Consider the following 15,780-nt stretch of genomic DNA (forward strand, 5'->3'; position numbering starts at 1 on the left):
TGATTTATGTGTCCTAAAAGGCTGTTGTGAGGACCAGTGCTTGGCACAGAGCAGGACTCAACAAATGTTGGTTCCTTACTCTTATTTTTAACTTCCAAATGCTTAACGAAAAAACGCTGGGGCAATTCTCAATTCTACAAGTAATGTTTTTGAGCATCACTAAGCAAGACACTTAGAGATGAGAGGGAGCCCTCTACCCTACCACATACACACATTTCCCTCCAGTCCTACCTCAGCTCTGCTGTCCTGAGGTTCAGATACCTGCCCTGAAATATTACCAGTACTTCTCAGCCTGTCTCACACAATCCCTCCCCGCCTGTGCATACAACATGAGACTGGGTTTGGTGTTCCTGAACTGTGTCCCTGGTCTGAGCTCAGGGAGAAGTGTTCCACCACAGGCCTTACAGGGGTGAGAGCTCATGATGGGATTGGGTGGGAGGGATGCGGGTTGGGGAAAGAGCCTCCTTCAAATTCAATTTTCTCGGGAGAGAGCATCAACATTTTTAATTGATCACTTAAATGTGATCAATTCTTAAGTTCAGCCCTTGGAATCAGTGGGTCTCCATTATCGTGTCAAGAAGAATTTACCTTCCTACGTTGGGTAACGAGTGAAATCCGTCAAATCAGTGACATTAGTTTTCAAGGGCTGCTCTGTTTTTGGACTACGTTTCATTATTTGTATTCTAAATCTCATTCTGATTTAGGAGGCTTGGAGGAGGGATCTTTCCAACTCCTTTAGTCACACAGATGGAAATGGGATTGCTAGCATTCTGGAACCTATTTCTACATATCATCTGCATATTGTTTAAAATATTTGGGGGCGGAGTTGAGATACAACTTTGCTTCTACTCAGGCGATTCTATGGTGGCCTTTCTAAACCGTGTTTTCTAAACAGATCTTCATTTAAAGAAAGGGTCAAGCTACGGTGAGGAAAGATGGACTACTGACGGAGCAGAGGTCAGCCTCTCCTAAGGCCGAAGCAGGTCAGCTCCGGCCAGGCAGGCGTCCATAATTCAATACACCAAATCCTGTTCGCCTCCGAACCGACAATAGAGGTGGATGTTTCAATCTTCGGCCCAAGTGGTTTACTGAAGTCCTTCAACCAAATGCGGAAGCCTCCCCGGGAGGCATTTTGGCGACGTTAACGCGCGTCGTCTTACATTTCAGGGCTGTTTCAGTGCTTCTCGAAACGCGCACCGGAACTACCCGGGTGCCAAACAAAAACGCGTATTCCGGGGCCCACTCCAGGCACGCGGGACTTAAGCGTCTCGTGGCAGGAACAGGGGGCGCAGAGCCCGTATTTTCGCCCAGAAAATCCCTAAGCCTCCCAGGGACCGGCCTCTGTCGTGCACGGCGACCGGGGCCCTCGCTGCGCTCGCGGCCAGGCGCCTGCTCACGCTGCTCTTCACCGCCCCCCATCCCGCCCCCGGTGTGCGCCTCCTTTGTCGCGGTCCTCGGTGCCACCAGAGCTCGGCTCCCGCTCAGGTTTCCGCCCCGCCGCCCACAACACCGAGGTGGCCCGGAGCCCGGGGTCTCGCAGCCCCGCCCGCGCTCAGGGAGCTCAGCCCGCCCCGGCCGCGCGACCGCCAGCGGCGGAAGTGACGGCACGCGTCGTTGGGGCGCTCCCGCCCCTTCCGCCCCGCGCCCCGCCCAGGCCTGTCGGCTCCGCTCTCCCCGCCCCTCCCCCTCCCCTCTCACGTCCGCTTTCTGTCAGCAGGTCTCCCTTTCCCTCTCCCCCTCTCTCCTTCCTTTCGCTTCCTCTTTCGCACCTGAGCACACGCACCTGCCCGGGCCCGGCTCCGCTCCCTCCTCCCTCCTTCCCCTCCCTTCCTCCCCGCCCCGGCCGGAAGGCTCCGGCCCCGGCCGCGGGAGCCTCGCGGCTGCGTCACCGCCGCCCCCCCAGACAAGATGGACACCGCCGAGGAAGGTAAGCGGCGGCGCCCGCGCCCTTGCACCGGCGCCTGGGTTCGGGCCAGGCCCGCGCCCCGGTCGCGGAGCTCGAGGCAGGCGGCGGTCCCCCCTCCCCCTGGAGGCGCGGCGGGGGGGGCCCTCGCCTCGGGGCGGGGGCGCGCGGTGACAGCGGCGGGGCCGGCGCCTGAGGCCGTTTGGCCGCCGCGCTGGGCGCGAGGGGCGGCGGGCCGACGGGCCGCAGCGGGGAGCGAAAGGTGACCCCTCGGCGCCCCCCGCCGTTTCCCGCCGGTGCGCTCGGAGGGCGGGGATCCGCCGGGGTCGGGGGCTTCGGGCCGTGGGGATCGGGGCCGGCCTGGCCTCCCCGCCCCCTCTGTCCCCCCCAGTGCCCGGGGGACACGCTGTGGTCGCTGCTCCAAGTATGGGGGCGTATTCCACGCCCTTCCCCCGCCCGGTTTTGTCTTTCTTACTGTCGTTTCGCGTATTGCTGCTGTACGGGCCCTACCCCCCGACAACAAAACTTCTTTGTTGACTCTGAAACTTCGCGAAAAATGCCCCGCCAGGTGACGGCTGAATGCAGTGGACTGAGCCCAGTTGAAGAACCTCGCTCGGCGTCCCTGCTCCCAAATAACTTGCTCACTGACCGAGGAAGAGTCAGGTCCAACGAGGGTATTAGGAGGAGGGAGGTTGTTGAGAATTCTTTTGTTTCGGTAGTTTATTTTGCGTGGAGTCCCTGACTCCGGCAGGCAGGGTTTTCTGTGCTTTGTTTCGTGAGCGCGTGTGTGTCCGAACTAGCTGAGCCTCGTAAACGGAGTAGGTAGGTACGGACCTCTGTGGAGTGTTTAAATGCATTTGCTCGTCCGCGGAAGGCGGGCTGTTTCAGCGCGCTTTTATCCTTGTAGGATGAGCAAGTCATTTCGTGAGTCTGTAGAGGAAATTAGTAAATTGCCCTGCTTCTTGCTGGTTTGGTTATCAGTGAAGATACATTTATGCCTCGGGTGTACTTATGTGGGGGTATGTCTTTCAGTCTTAATGGGTTTTGATTTGGGTGGTTTTAGAGGAACATCGTCGAATACTGCCATGGTTGTGCAGTAGTGAGTAGTACAAGTCTGATACTGCCTGTGTATGGAATGGATTGGTAGATCTCAGTTTCTTGTGTTTTAACGAAGTCTGTCTTCAGTAAGAACTTCAGCTGTAATGACGTTTGTGTGCGACGGTTTACAGAGCACAGTCACACGCGTGTACGCTTGATGTTTCAGAGCCGCCCCAGCCAGTGGGTAGGTGGTAGTATCTTTTACAGATGTGGAAGTTCAGGCTCAGTTATTTTAACAGCTTGTTCAGGTGTCACACACTAGTAAGAGATTTGAACCTAGATACTCTGATTATAAACAGAGTTTTCCTCTCATTATGCTTCAGTTGTGTTTATTGTACACAGTGAGTGAAAGCTAGTGGCTGCAGGAGACTCCCTTGGTAAAAATAGTAAAGTGCAACTGCTGAGGGGTTAGGAATTATTTGTTTTTGACAGTTGGTCCGTGTGTCGATTTCTGTCTGCATAGATTTCGGGTCATTTTGGATTCACATTTTAATGACTCAGTCTGGTAAGGCAAGTACTTATTTATCCCAGTGTGTGCAGGCGTATTCCATTATATTCTGTTCTTCGAGCCTGGGTACTCATAGCACTTGCATACACACTTACGGTGCTGTAGTTAGTGGAAACTCAGGAATTGCAGGATCTCAGAGTTTATATGGACTCATGAAAAAAAAAATTTTCAATGTACTTCTAATGCTTAAACGTTTTTTTCCTTGTAAAATTATAATCAGGGTAAGATACAAAGATTTTTCTTTAGTGGCTTGAACCCCGTTTCCTATTGAAGTAACTGTGAGCACGTGTGTATGGCATTTATTTTGCTAAAACACTTTATACACATCTTACTCAGTTCTCTCAACATTTTAAGGTAGGCAGTATCCACTCTTTATGGAGAGGAGATGGCCAGTTGGTATTATTAGTGACTGGCCTAACTTACAGGGAACAAGGTCAAAGGTAAGATTCAGACTTGGGTCTGTCAGACCCCGTTGTTAAAATAGATAAAATAACTTATTTTTGTTGCTCCCTTTATAAGATGAATCATTTACAAATTTTGACAGAACCTTTTTTTTGGCATTTGTTTTATGAAACTATTAGTCATGAAATGAAAGTGAATTTTAATACTTCTCATGCCCACTTTTGCTAAATTCCAAATCAGAAGACTTCTGAAGTTTTCAAAATTAAATTTAAACTTAACTTGAAAAACCATTACAGAGGATTTCATGATAAAGTGCGGAACAGCTTGGAAATAACTGCTGTTTGCTGAATTGGTTATTACAGATTATTTCTTAAATTGAAAAAATACAGTTGGGTTTTTTATGTGATTACAAAAGAAGCGTTTTTTTGTTTTTGTAGGAGACTTAGTAAAAATGGAAGAAAATTATAAAAATATGTATAGAAAATTAAATTTAAAAATTGTTACCTATTAAAATCGCTGATAATGTTTATTTTTCTATTTTTTAAATATGCTAATCTGAGCCAACAGACTAAGAATGTTACTAAAATACCAACCATACAAGTAGGATGTAACTCTTCCCAGTCTTAAAAATAGCATCTTGCATTTCCCTAGAGGACTATATATGATATTATAATGCTGAGAATGTTTTGTGTTTGTAGTAAACAGTATTGAAATCAGTTAGAAAATTATTTGCCAGGTGGATTTTGGCCCTTCGTATTAAGTGTTTGCTAGATTTTAAAGGTCTCTAAAAGGTGCTTGGTGTGTTAAATTTTATTTTTGTAAAATCAACAGGTTTATAATCCATTCTCATTGCACAGGATATATGAGTCACTCATACTGTTTGTATGTAGTTTGTATGGGTGTAGATAGTTTATATAAACAGTTGTCATCAAATCTTTAAACTTCAGAGGATACCTTAGATATGCAGCTTCTTCATTTTATGGATTAGGAGTCTGATCCTGCAATGCGCTGAGATTTTTCAGCTTCAGGGAAAAAAATACGTCTTTTGCTCAAGGATACTCATTTTTTAGAAGGAAAGCACCACACTGTTGGAATAGATGTTGGAAGCAAGGGTTGGTGTATGAAACCCTCATGAAGATATTAAATACATTTTGCATAGTAGAGTGTTCTCATTTCAGTCCACTGATGCAGACCTGACTTTTTAAAAAAAATTTGCTAAATCTCTCCTTACTGTAGCAAAACGTAATACAAAATCTCATCAGTAATTTTTTTATGGGGTACCAGAAGACTTCTTTCTGCTTTATGAGATGTCCTGGGGAGGTACGGGGTTGAAGTGCCGTGCAGTTGATCATGTTCTGTGTTTACCGTGGTAGAACCTCAGGTGGCATAGATTCGGAAGAGATGAGTTAAAGGGATGGGAAGTTGTCAGAACCAGACAGCTAGTTATCATCTTTCTAGAACCATGTGGTCTTTCATCTCTGCTTTCAGACATGTCTGCTTCATTCTTCTCACCACGGATCACCTTTCACTGCTTTGGCATGCTTGTGACCACCAGGCAGACATGCACTTATTTGACAAATGCTTATTGAGCACCTGTTACAGGCCAGGCACTATTTTATGCTTTTGGGCTAGGCAGGGAACAGAATAGACAAAATCCCTTATTTCGTTGAGTTTACATTCTTTTTTGTTTTGTTTTGTTTTTGTTTTTTTGAGTTTACATTCTTTTGGCTTGGTAGGGGAGAAAGGGAAGACAAAAAATAAGTTATATAGCATAACTGGAAGGTTATAAATGCTGTGGAGAACAGTAAATCTGTAGGGATTAGGAGTGCCAGGATAGGAGGATGGTGCTGCAGTTTAAATAAGACAGTAAATGAAGGCCTCACGGAGAAGGAGCAAAGTAAGACAGGGAGTTAGACATATCTGTGGGCAGAGCATTCTAGGTAGAGGCAATAGCCAGTGTGAAATATTTAAGATGGGAGTGTGCTGGGAATGTTTAAGTAATAACCAGGAGACCAGTGTGAATGGAGCAAGTTAGTTGGGTAAAGAGTAAGTAAAATATGAGGTCAGAGAGATCATGGGGCCAGGGGAGTGTAGAAGGGGGGAGCACGTATGTAAGACTTATCTTCACTTTTACTTTTCTGAGGTAGGGTTTTGAGCAGAGGTGAGGCATTAATTGTCTTGCCATTCTGTTACTGGCTGTTTCCTTGAATATATCTCTTTCCGGACCAACTTAATCTTAAATCCAAATTTCTGGTAGCTAGAATCTGATTGGCCCATGTTGGGTCAGGTGCCTGCCCATGATCCAGGTAGCTGGGTGGTGGTGGGGAAGATAGTGGAAGAATAAAAATCATGTCAAAAGGCACAGACTGGGGTGCCTGGGTGGCTCAGTGGGTTAAGCCTCTGCCTTCGGCTCAGGTCATGATCTCAGGGTCCTGGAATCGAGCCCCGAATCAGGCTCTCTGCTCAGCAGGGAGCCTGCTTCCCCACCTCTCTCTGCCTGCCTCTCTGCCTACTTGTGATCTCTCTGTCTGTCAAATAAATAAATAAAATCTTAAAAAAAAAATGGCACAAACTAACAGTTATAAGGCCTGAAGATAATAGTATACAGCATGGTAACTATAGTTAATACTATCTTATATATTTGAAAATTACTAAGAACAGATCTTAAAAGTTCTTACCACAAGAAAAAATTGCATGTGTGATATATTTAACTAGACTCATTGTGGTGATCATTTCACAATATATACATATGTTGAATCTGTGTCATATACTTGAAACTAATGTCATATGTCAGTTACATCTCAATAAAAAGAAAATGAATAAAAGTCATGAATGGCTACCTCTGTTCTTGGTCAGGGCAGACATCCCAAAAGGTGTCTGTCTCTTCCATCGTTGAACTAAATACCTTCTAGGCTGGAATGCTATGAGTGGTTAATATGGGGCTTCCTGGGTATTATCTTCCAGACCAGGCTTATTTTTGTTGGGCTTTACCTCTCTCCTGTACGGACATGAAGATCACTTATTTTTAGTGTAATACGGGTAAAATGGAAAGAGTTCTTAAAAAGAGAACAGGAAGTAAAACCGCAAGGGAAAACTTTACTAATTCAGTTTATATTTTAGAATGCTTTCACACTGGGCAAGGCAAGATATATTACAGGAGTTTAAGTTCAGGCAATGGAAATGGAAAGAACGAGAAAGAAACAACATCAGGTTAGAATTAATAGAATATAGTGATCGATGAGATGATAAAGGGAGGAGGATTTGAAAATGAATTCTACTGCAGTTTCATTAGCTCTGAATGGGAAGAGAAGTTCGGTTTTGGATATTGTATTTGTAATGGGTGCCATAACAAAGTAGCATAGACTGGGTGGCTTCCACAATAGAAAGTTACTTTCTCACAGTTCTTGAGGCCAGCAGTTTGAGAACAAGATGTCTGCAGGGCTGGTTTCTTCTGAGGTTTCTCTCCTGGGGTTGTAGATTTTTGTCTTACTGTGTCTCTATATGATTTTCTCTCTCTGCATGTCTGTGTCCTAATCTCTTTACACAGAGGCACCTCATATTGAATTAGGGCCCACCCTAATGACCTTATCTTTAACTTAATTATGTTTTTAAAGATCTTGTCTACAAATACAGTCATTCTGAGGTTCTTGGGATTAAGACATCAATGTATGAGTTTTGGTGGGGCGTTTGGGTGGCTTAGTTAAGGGTCTGCCTCTGGCTCAGGTCATGATCCCAGGGTCTCAGGGATCCTGGGATTGAGCCTGGGGTCATTGGGCTCCCTGCTTAGCTGCGTGTCTGCTTTTGCCTCTCCCTTTGCTCCTTCCCCCCACTTAAGCTTGAGTGCTTTCTTTCTGTAATAAGTTAAAAAAAATACATATACACACATATATATGGGTATATATGTGAATTTTGGTGGAGCTGGTGGAAACAACACAATTCAGTACATAAGAGACATGGTGAGTTCTTGAAGGCTTGGAAGACATTGAAACATTTTCTGTATGCTCATTTCTTGTAACAAGTTCATTATAATCTTACTTTTTTCTCTCTCTCTTCCCTACCCTAGTTGAGTATTCTTTGATGATGGGTTAGTGAGGTATAATTTACATGCAATCAGATTTAGCATTTTCACTGTAAAGTTCTATTATAGCACTTCTGAGATAAAAGATTGGTTGGAGATTCCTTTTTTTTTCTCTATTTATCAAATATTGAATACTTGCTCTGTACTTAGGCCCTGTGTCAACTGTGTTTCTTGCGTGAATTTCATTTCCCCCATTCCTAGCCATTTCAAAGTTTTTGTTTTTTTTTTTTAAGATTTTATGTATTCATTTGACAGACAGAGATCACAAGTAGGCAGAGAGAGAGGAGGAAGCGGACTCCCCGCTGAGCAGAGAGCCCCATGCAGGGCTCGAACCCAGGACCCCGGGACCACGACCCTAGCCGAGGAGGCAGAGGCTTTAAGCCACTGAGCCACCCAGGCGCCCCCTTGAGGCACTTCTATTAAATGGACCAGTTTGAAGACCATTGCTCTTGGGATTCCTTTATACTTTTAAATACTCAAGACCCATAGGACTTTTGTTTATGTGGAGGATATCTTTTTAGTATATTAGAAATGAAAACAGGACTTAAAAATTTTATTTTATTTTATTTATTTATTTTTAAAATATTTTGTTTATTTATTTGACAGAGAGAGATCACAAGCAGGCAGAGAGAGAGGGGGAAGCAGGCTCCCTGCTGAGCAGAGAGCCCAATGCTGGGCTTGATCCCAGGACCCGGAGATCATGACCTGAGCCGAAGGTAGACGCTTAACCCACTGAGCCACCCAGGCGCCCCAGAACTTTTTTTTTTTTTAAAGATTTATTTATTCATGAGAGAAAGAGAGAGAGAGAGGCAGAGGGAGAAGCAGACTCCCTGCAGAGCAGGGAGCATGATGCAGGACTCGGTGCCAGGACCGTGGGTTTATGACCTGAGCTGAAAGCAGACACTTAACCGACTGAGCCACCCAGGCGCCCGAAAAGAACTTTAAATGCAATACATGTTAAGAAAAATAACTTTATGATAAACGTATTTTCCAAGACGAAAACCTTAGGGACAAAAGTAGCATTGTTTCAGTTTTTTGCAAATCTTTATGTCTGACTTGTTAGAAGACATTTGGATTCCTATCTCTGCCCCTGCAGTTAGTCTTGTGATATGTTTTGGTTAAAATGTATGAAGAAGATTGGGCTTCACACAGATAATTTGAAAATGGGAGTTGTATTTTTAGGTAATTTTTGATGTCCTCTGATACTATGGCAAAATTTGACAAGTGGTCATTTCTTTTTTCTTCTTCTTTTTTTTTTTTTTAAAGTGGTAGTTTCTTTAAGTGCTATTAATCTGAAAGCGTACACATCACCTTTTAAAAATTAAATCAACTGGGGCACCTGGGTGGTTCAGTGGGTTAAAGCCTCTGCCTTTGGCTCAGGTCATGATCTCAGGTCCTCGGGGCTTGGATCAAGCCCAGCATCGGGCTCTCTGCTCAGCAGGGAGCCTGCTTCCCTGTCTCTCTCTGCCTGCCTCTCTGCCTACTTGTGATCTGTCCGTCAAATAAATAAATAAAATCCTTTAAAAAAAATTAAATCAACTTAAAATTTATTGGTTTGATGTGTCAGAATAGTTCAGAAATAGACTCATATATATGTGGACAATTGATTTTTGATTAAGATACAAAAGCAGTTCGGTGGAGAAAGCATAGTTTTTCAGCAAATGGTACTGGGATAATTAGCTGTTCATAGACAAAAAATTAACTTTGAGGCATACCTTTCACCATATACCAAAATTAACTCAGAGAGATGTTAGACCTAAATGAAAAACCCAACTGTGAAACTTTTAGAAGAAAATACAGGAGAAAACATTTGTGATTTTGGGTTAGGCTACGATTTCTTAGATAAAACACTAAAAGCCTGATCTGTAAAGGAAGAAATTGATAAATTGGATGGCATCAAAATTCACAAGTTCTGCTCTTTGAAAGACACTGTTAGTAGAATAAAGACAGGCCACAGAATATGTTTGCAAAATGTCTGTCTGATAAAGGACTTACTGGACTATATAAAAAATTTTCCAAAACTTAAAAAGAAAACGAATGACACAGTTTAAGAGGCCCAAAGATTTGGACACCTCACCAGAGAATATATACATATGATTTATAAGCATATGAAAAAATGCTGAGCACCACCGGTTGTTAGGTACATACATGCACATTAAAACCACAGTGAAATGATTCACACCCACTAGGATGACTATAATCAAGAAGAACATACAGAGGAGAGGGAGAAGCAGACACCTTGCTGAGCAGGGAACCCTGTGTGGGGCTCGATCCCAGGATCCTGAAATCATGACCTGAGCCACCGAGGCGCTCCCCCAGTGAAGCTGTTTTTAAAAAATACATTGGTTTGTTTTTCAGTCATGCGTGGTTTTGTAACATCATGTGTTGTCTTTTGGTGGATAATCAGTCATTGAGTTATGCAGGTCTTCCAAATGTTGACAGGTTTCATGTGTATTATAAAAGCTTACATTCCTTAACGTCAATACCTGTCTCATCTTGAAAAGCCTTTTAGCAGTTGGGGAAGCAATCATGCTCATTGTGGTGGATATAAGTTTTCTAAAATCCTAATTTTTGCTTGAAAGATTGATTTTTATTATTGGCAGCAAATATGGTCGGTTTCCTTGGCTCCTAGGCTCACTTCATTCTTTTGTGATAAAATGTTTGCGGAATACCCAGATCTGTCTGAATAACTTGTTGTTTTTGTTTTTCTTTTCAGTTTTTTTTTAGCCATGGTAAAAATTATGTTTCAAAAACAAACATGATGTTTCTTGGGAGGAAAAAATAGTTCAGCTGGTAACTCCAAAGAATTGTACAAAGTACTTTTTTTTTTGAGGCAAACATTGGTGTTGAGCTCAAGTCCAGGAGTGATCCCACACTCCCTGTATTTTCCAGTTCAAAACTTTCAGTTGGTTCTTCTTTAAGTATGTTTTTTTGCGGTCTTGATCTAGTGAAGAGATAGATGACACACAGTTAAGTTAAGCAGAGGAAGTTGAATTACTAAACTATGGGAAGAAGGTAGCTGTAGAGATGTAAACAATACAGTAAAGGGAAACTGGGCAAGAAGGGAAGTATCCAAGTAGACACAGACTCGGAAGAGGTGGGGCAACTCCTCACAGTTGTGGTTTAGACACGAGTGGAGGAGTGTGGAGTTGTCCAGAGCTAGTTTGCAGTTTCTGGGCTAGCAGGAGGCAACCCTCCAGGGTGCAGGAGAGTCAGAGGTGGTGGATGGGCATGTGGGGGCAGTTGGATACCACTGTTGGGTACAAGACCTGGTGTGTCTTATATTCTTGGTGTCTTGGATTCTTACCAGTAGTTGTGAAAGGTGGTCATTATAACAAACCTACTGACAGTGAAGCAGGAGCCAGAAAATCACTTCCTCCTGTGTTGTCCCTCCAGTATCTTCTAGTGACAATTTTTTTTTTTTTAAGATTTATTTATTTATTTGACGGATAAAGAGAGCACAAGTAGGCAGAGTGGCAGGGAGAGGGAGAAGCAGGCTCTTCATGAGCAGGGATCCCGATGCAGGGCTCCATCCCAGGATCCTGGGATTGTGACCTGAGCCAAAGGCAACCACTTAACCAACTGAGCCACCCAGGTGCCTCACAAATTTGTTTTTAAAAAAAATGTTTTGAGTTCAGTACCTGATGAGGTACTGAAGGAGAGATTGGAACTGAGGTGAAATAAGTTGATACCTGGCACACTCTTCCTGTAACTGTTGGGAGCCACTGCCTGTGCTGCAGAACTCAGGGATGCCCACTGCTCCTGGCCGAGTCACCACAGGAGGCGCCTGGCTGGCTCAGTTGGAAGAGCATGTGACTCTTGATCTCAGGTATGTTAGTTCAAACCCCACGTTGGGTGTAGAAATTACTAAATAAATAAAACTTGAAAAAAAGAATCACCACCAGGATCTCTGTAACTACTGCAGGAGTTCAAAGCATTTGCAGTTAGCTGCCACTGCTGTTTTTAGAGCCAGAAATAGAAAATGGCTTTACCTTTTCCCACAAAAGTACTCCCTTTGATTCAGTGCAACTCACGCCTAGTCAGCAAAGAGGCCAAAAAAATGTAGGTTTCAGGCTTCTAGGAGCAACAGTACAGGTGAATGTTAAGTTTGTAATTACCAGTAATCTGGAGAGAGAAGAAAATAACTAAACTTTGGGATACATGTAGATTTGGGACTTTATGTTTGCAAGGCCTAATTAGCACATGCATATTTTTTAATAGGTAGTATTTTCTTGTAGTTGTGAAAATAGCGATGAAGCACTAGAAGCTTGGGGAGAGAAGGCAAGAAAATCACCCATGTTCTCATCTGACCAATTATAATGGCTGTTTTTTTCGTATTTTCTCTTTTAGGCTGTTTTGATGTTTTTACCTAGTAGGAAGTACAGTGTGTATTCTGTTCATTCTTTATTTTTGCTTTGCTTATTTAGCATGGATTTTTTTCATGTTCTGTGTAGTCAGTGTACCACAATTTAGATCCCCACTCGCCTGGTTTGGGATATGTAGGTTATTTACAGACATTTTGAGTAATAGTTTTCAATCATAGATTCTTAATATTTACTTACTGTGATCAGTAAGTAAATACTGATCAGTAAATGTGATCAGCTACTAACTGTAAAAACTTTTGTTGGTGGGGCGCCTGGGTGGCTCAGTGGGTAAAAGCCTCTGCCTTCAGCTCAGGTCATGATCCCAGCGTCCTGGGATCGAGCCCCGCATCAGGCTCTCTGCTCAGCAGGGAGCCTGCTTCCACCCCTCTCTCTCTCTGCCTGCCTCTCTGCCTACTTGTGATCTCTGTCTGTCAAATAAATAAATAAAATCTTTAAAAAAAAATTATAAAAAAAAAAAACTTTTGTTGGTAATCAGATACTAGAAACCCTTGTGACTTCAGCCAAATGAATCAAAGCCAGCAGTAGCCGTCATGATTCATGGTAATGGTTTACGCTTGATATGATGTGATGAAAATGGCACTTTGCCTCTGTCCTTTACTTCCCTCAAAGCCATAGCCCTGTTCTAGTCATGAGCGAAACATAAGACCAGTTCTGTTAGGGGGCATCTTACAAGGTGCCCGACCAGTACTCCTTAAAATGACCAAAGTCATCAAAAACAAGGAAAGCCTGAAAAACTGCCAGAGCCAAGAGAAACTGTCTTAGTCAAACTAGGAAGACATGACAACTAAATGTCAGGTGGATTTTGAAACAACAAAAAAAGGACATTAGGTGAAGACTAAGGAAATCTGAATCAACTGGATTTTAGTTAATGATACGTGAACATTGGCTCATTAAGTTTAACAAAAATACCATGCTAATGTGGATGTTAATAATAGGGGGTACTGGGCACTGTGTATATGGGAACACTGCACTATCTTTTCACATTTTCTGTAAATATAAAATTGTTCTGAAAAATAAAGTCTACTGCTAATAATTTAACAAGTCCTTTGTTTATTGAATTATTACCGGAAGGATAATTACGAGAAGGAATTTGCATACACTTTGAAATCTAATGTGGAAAAACTTCCAGGTTAGATAATGACCTAAAAATTATGACATATACCTAAAGTTTTTAGGTTTTTTTTCTTCTTTTTTTCATAGTTGGTACTTAGGACATATTTGGTGAGCTGAATTGTTGGCTAGAAAAACTGATAGCATGAGCCAAACTAGCGTGGGTGTGGACTTCCAACAGCTGGTTCCAACTTGAGAACCTACTCTTACTGATTGTTCTTTTCTCCTCCCTCTCATTTCCCGGGCAGTCTCCATACTCAGTCACTAAGGATTTGAGATTTTTCATTAAAACATACAAACGAACAAAAAAACCTTTATATTTATTGAGCTTTAGGCACTGTGCTAGGAACTTACAAAAGGTATGCCTTGCGAAGATATTAGGTATTCAAATAAAGCAACAAAAGTTCCCACAGGATTAAACAGAAGAAATTTGCTTTCGAAAAGCAGGAGGAGCCTGGAGAACTGGAGGGGGAAAAAGCAAAGCAAAGCGGGAAGAGTTGCTTTACTGTTTCTAAGTTGATTTGCATTAATAACAAGTGCAGTGCTTTTATTTTGACCTGAGAGAGATTTGTAATTTTACTGCATGTAAATCTAGCAGGAACCTTATCCTACCTCAAAACTTCATTATTTCGGTTTTAGTAAAGGGCCTCAGACTGCGCCTTTTGTAGATAGTCTTCTTTTATAACCTTGGTGGTGTTACTCTGTTGAGGTTTTGGGTGGCGGGATTGGTCTTCATATACAAAATAGGTTTATTCTCTCATTGACTTTCTGTGTTGGTAGTAGTTGTGCTTGTTTTAGTCCCCCCTGCCCACCCCCAAGCTGGAGACCCTTTATGAAACACTACAGGCTAATTTATGTCTTTGTTACAAACCGACCCCAAACCTCAGCAGCTTAAAGCAACAAAAGGTTCCTTTCTCACCGAATATTATGTCTACTGCAGGCTAGGGGGAGATGCTGCTAACTGTAGTCACTTACCGACCTAGATTGGTGGAGGCTCCATCTTAGGGTATGTTTTCTTCCACAGTCATTGAGGCAGGAAAATGTAGTGTGATGTGTTCACTGGCTCCCAGAGTTTTCTACCCAGGAGTGATATAGGTTACCGTAGCTTGTATTTCATTGACTGAAGCAAGTTGCCTGTCCGTATCTAATTTCCAAAGTGTCAGGGAAGTGCAGTCCTGCTCTTAATCCAGAAAATGGAATGCCAGAAATACTTGATGTCCAGTGCTAATGATTTCCTCCGCAGTCCCTAACAGCATTAATTCTTATCTGGCTGGATGAAATTAATGTGCTTATTGGGATATATTTCAGTGTACAACTTCATTAGTGAGGAGAACAATAGTTGCTTTTCATGTCATTATCCTTTCTCATTTGTTCTTATATGTCTATTTAGACAGTCTTTAGAAGTGTTTTAAAAATTAAACTGTAATGTAAATATAGTAAAACTTACCTTATTTAATGTTCCTGAGGTTTTTGTTGTTGTTTTGGTCTGGGATAGTTTGATTTTTTATTTTAATTCCAGTGCAGTTAACATACAGTGTTACATTAGTTTCAGATGCACAATATAATGATTCAGCAGTTCCATATATTATTACTCAGTGCTCATCAGGGGAAGTGGACTTTTAATCCCCTTCACCTATTTCACCCGTTCCCCTGCCCACCTCCCCTCTGGTAACCATCTGTTTGTTCTCCTGTAGTTAAGAGTCTGTTTTTTGGTTTCTCTCTTTTTTTCCCCTTTATTCATTTCTTTTGTTTCTTAAATTCACATATGAGTGAAATCCTACAATATTTGTCTTTCTCTGGTTGACTTATTTTGTTTAGCATTATACCCTGTAGCTCTGTCCATGTGGTTGCAAATGGCAAGATTTCATTCTTTTTTATGGCTGAATAATACTCCATTGTATATGTGTGTCTTACACACACACGTCTTATATTTTTACATAAAAATATTTTTATATATACACACATCACATATATATGTATATATATCCTTTATCCATCTGTCGATGGTAGTGTCCATGAGTTTTTGACAAATGCATACAGTCATGTAGCCAGCACATTCAAGAGGTGGACTAGTTCATCCACCTCTCAAATATTCCTCTTCCCTTTTGTGATCACTCCCACCCCCAGACCCTAGCAGCCACTAGATTTTTCCAATGGAACATGGATTGGCAGGGAAGAAGCTTCCATTCCTTCCTAATCCACAGAGAGACTAGCTCAGGAAATTTAGTTGAGGATATAGAGTGAGAGCAGGTGCAGTCTTTTACTTTGGCCACTTTTCCCAGGTTCCAGTTTCCTA

General features: G+C 42.6%; 1 protein-coding gene across 1 annotated transcript in view; it reads left to right on the forward strand.

Moving 5' to 3' along the window:
• Positions 1–1,686: 1,686 nt before the first annotated feature.
• The window catches only part of MARCHF6 (membrane associated ring-CH-type finger 6), a 77,146-nt gene continuing 63,052 nt past the window's right edge, over positions 1,687–15,780 (forward strand). Inside the window, exon 1 of the mRNA XM_032861869.1 lies at positions 1,687–1,927. Coding sequence (XP_032717760.1) covers positions 1,909–1,927 — 19 coding nt within the window. The 5' untranslated portion in view covers positions 1,687–1,908. The remainder of the gene's footprint in view (positions 1,928–15,780) is intronic.

This window comes from Lontra canadensis, unplaced genomic scaffold (genome assembly GCF_010015895.1).
Source record: "Lontra canadensis isolate GAN:19392208 unplaced genomic scaffold, GSC_riverotter_1.0 scaffold22, whole genome shotgun sequence".
In the NCBI taxonomy this organism is placed as follows: Eukaryota; Metazoa; Chordata; class Mammalia; order Carnivora; family Mustelidae; genus Lontra; species Lontra canadensis.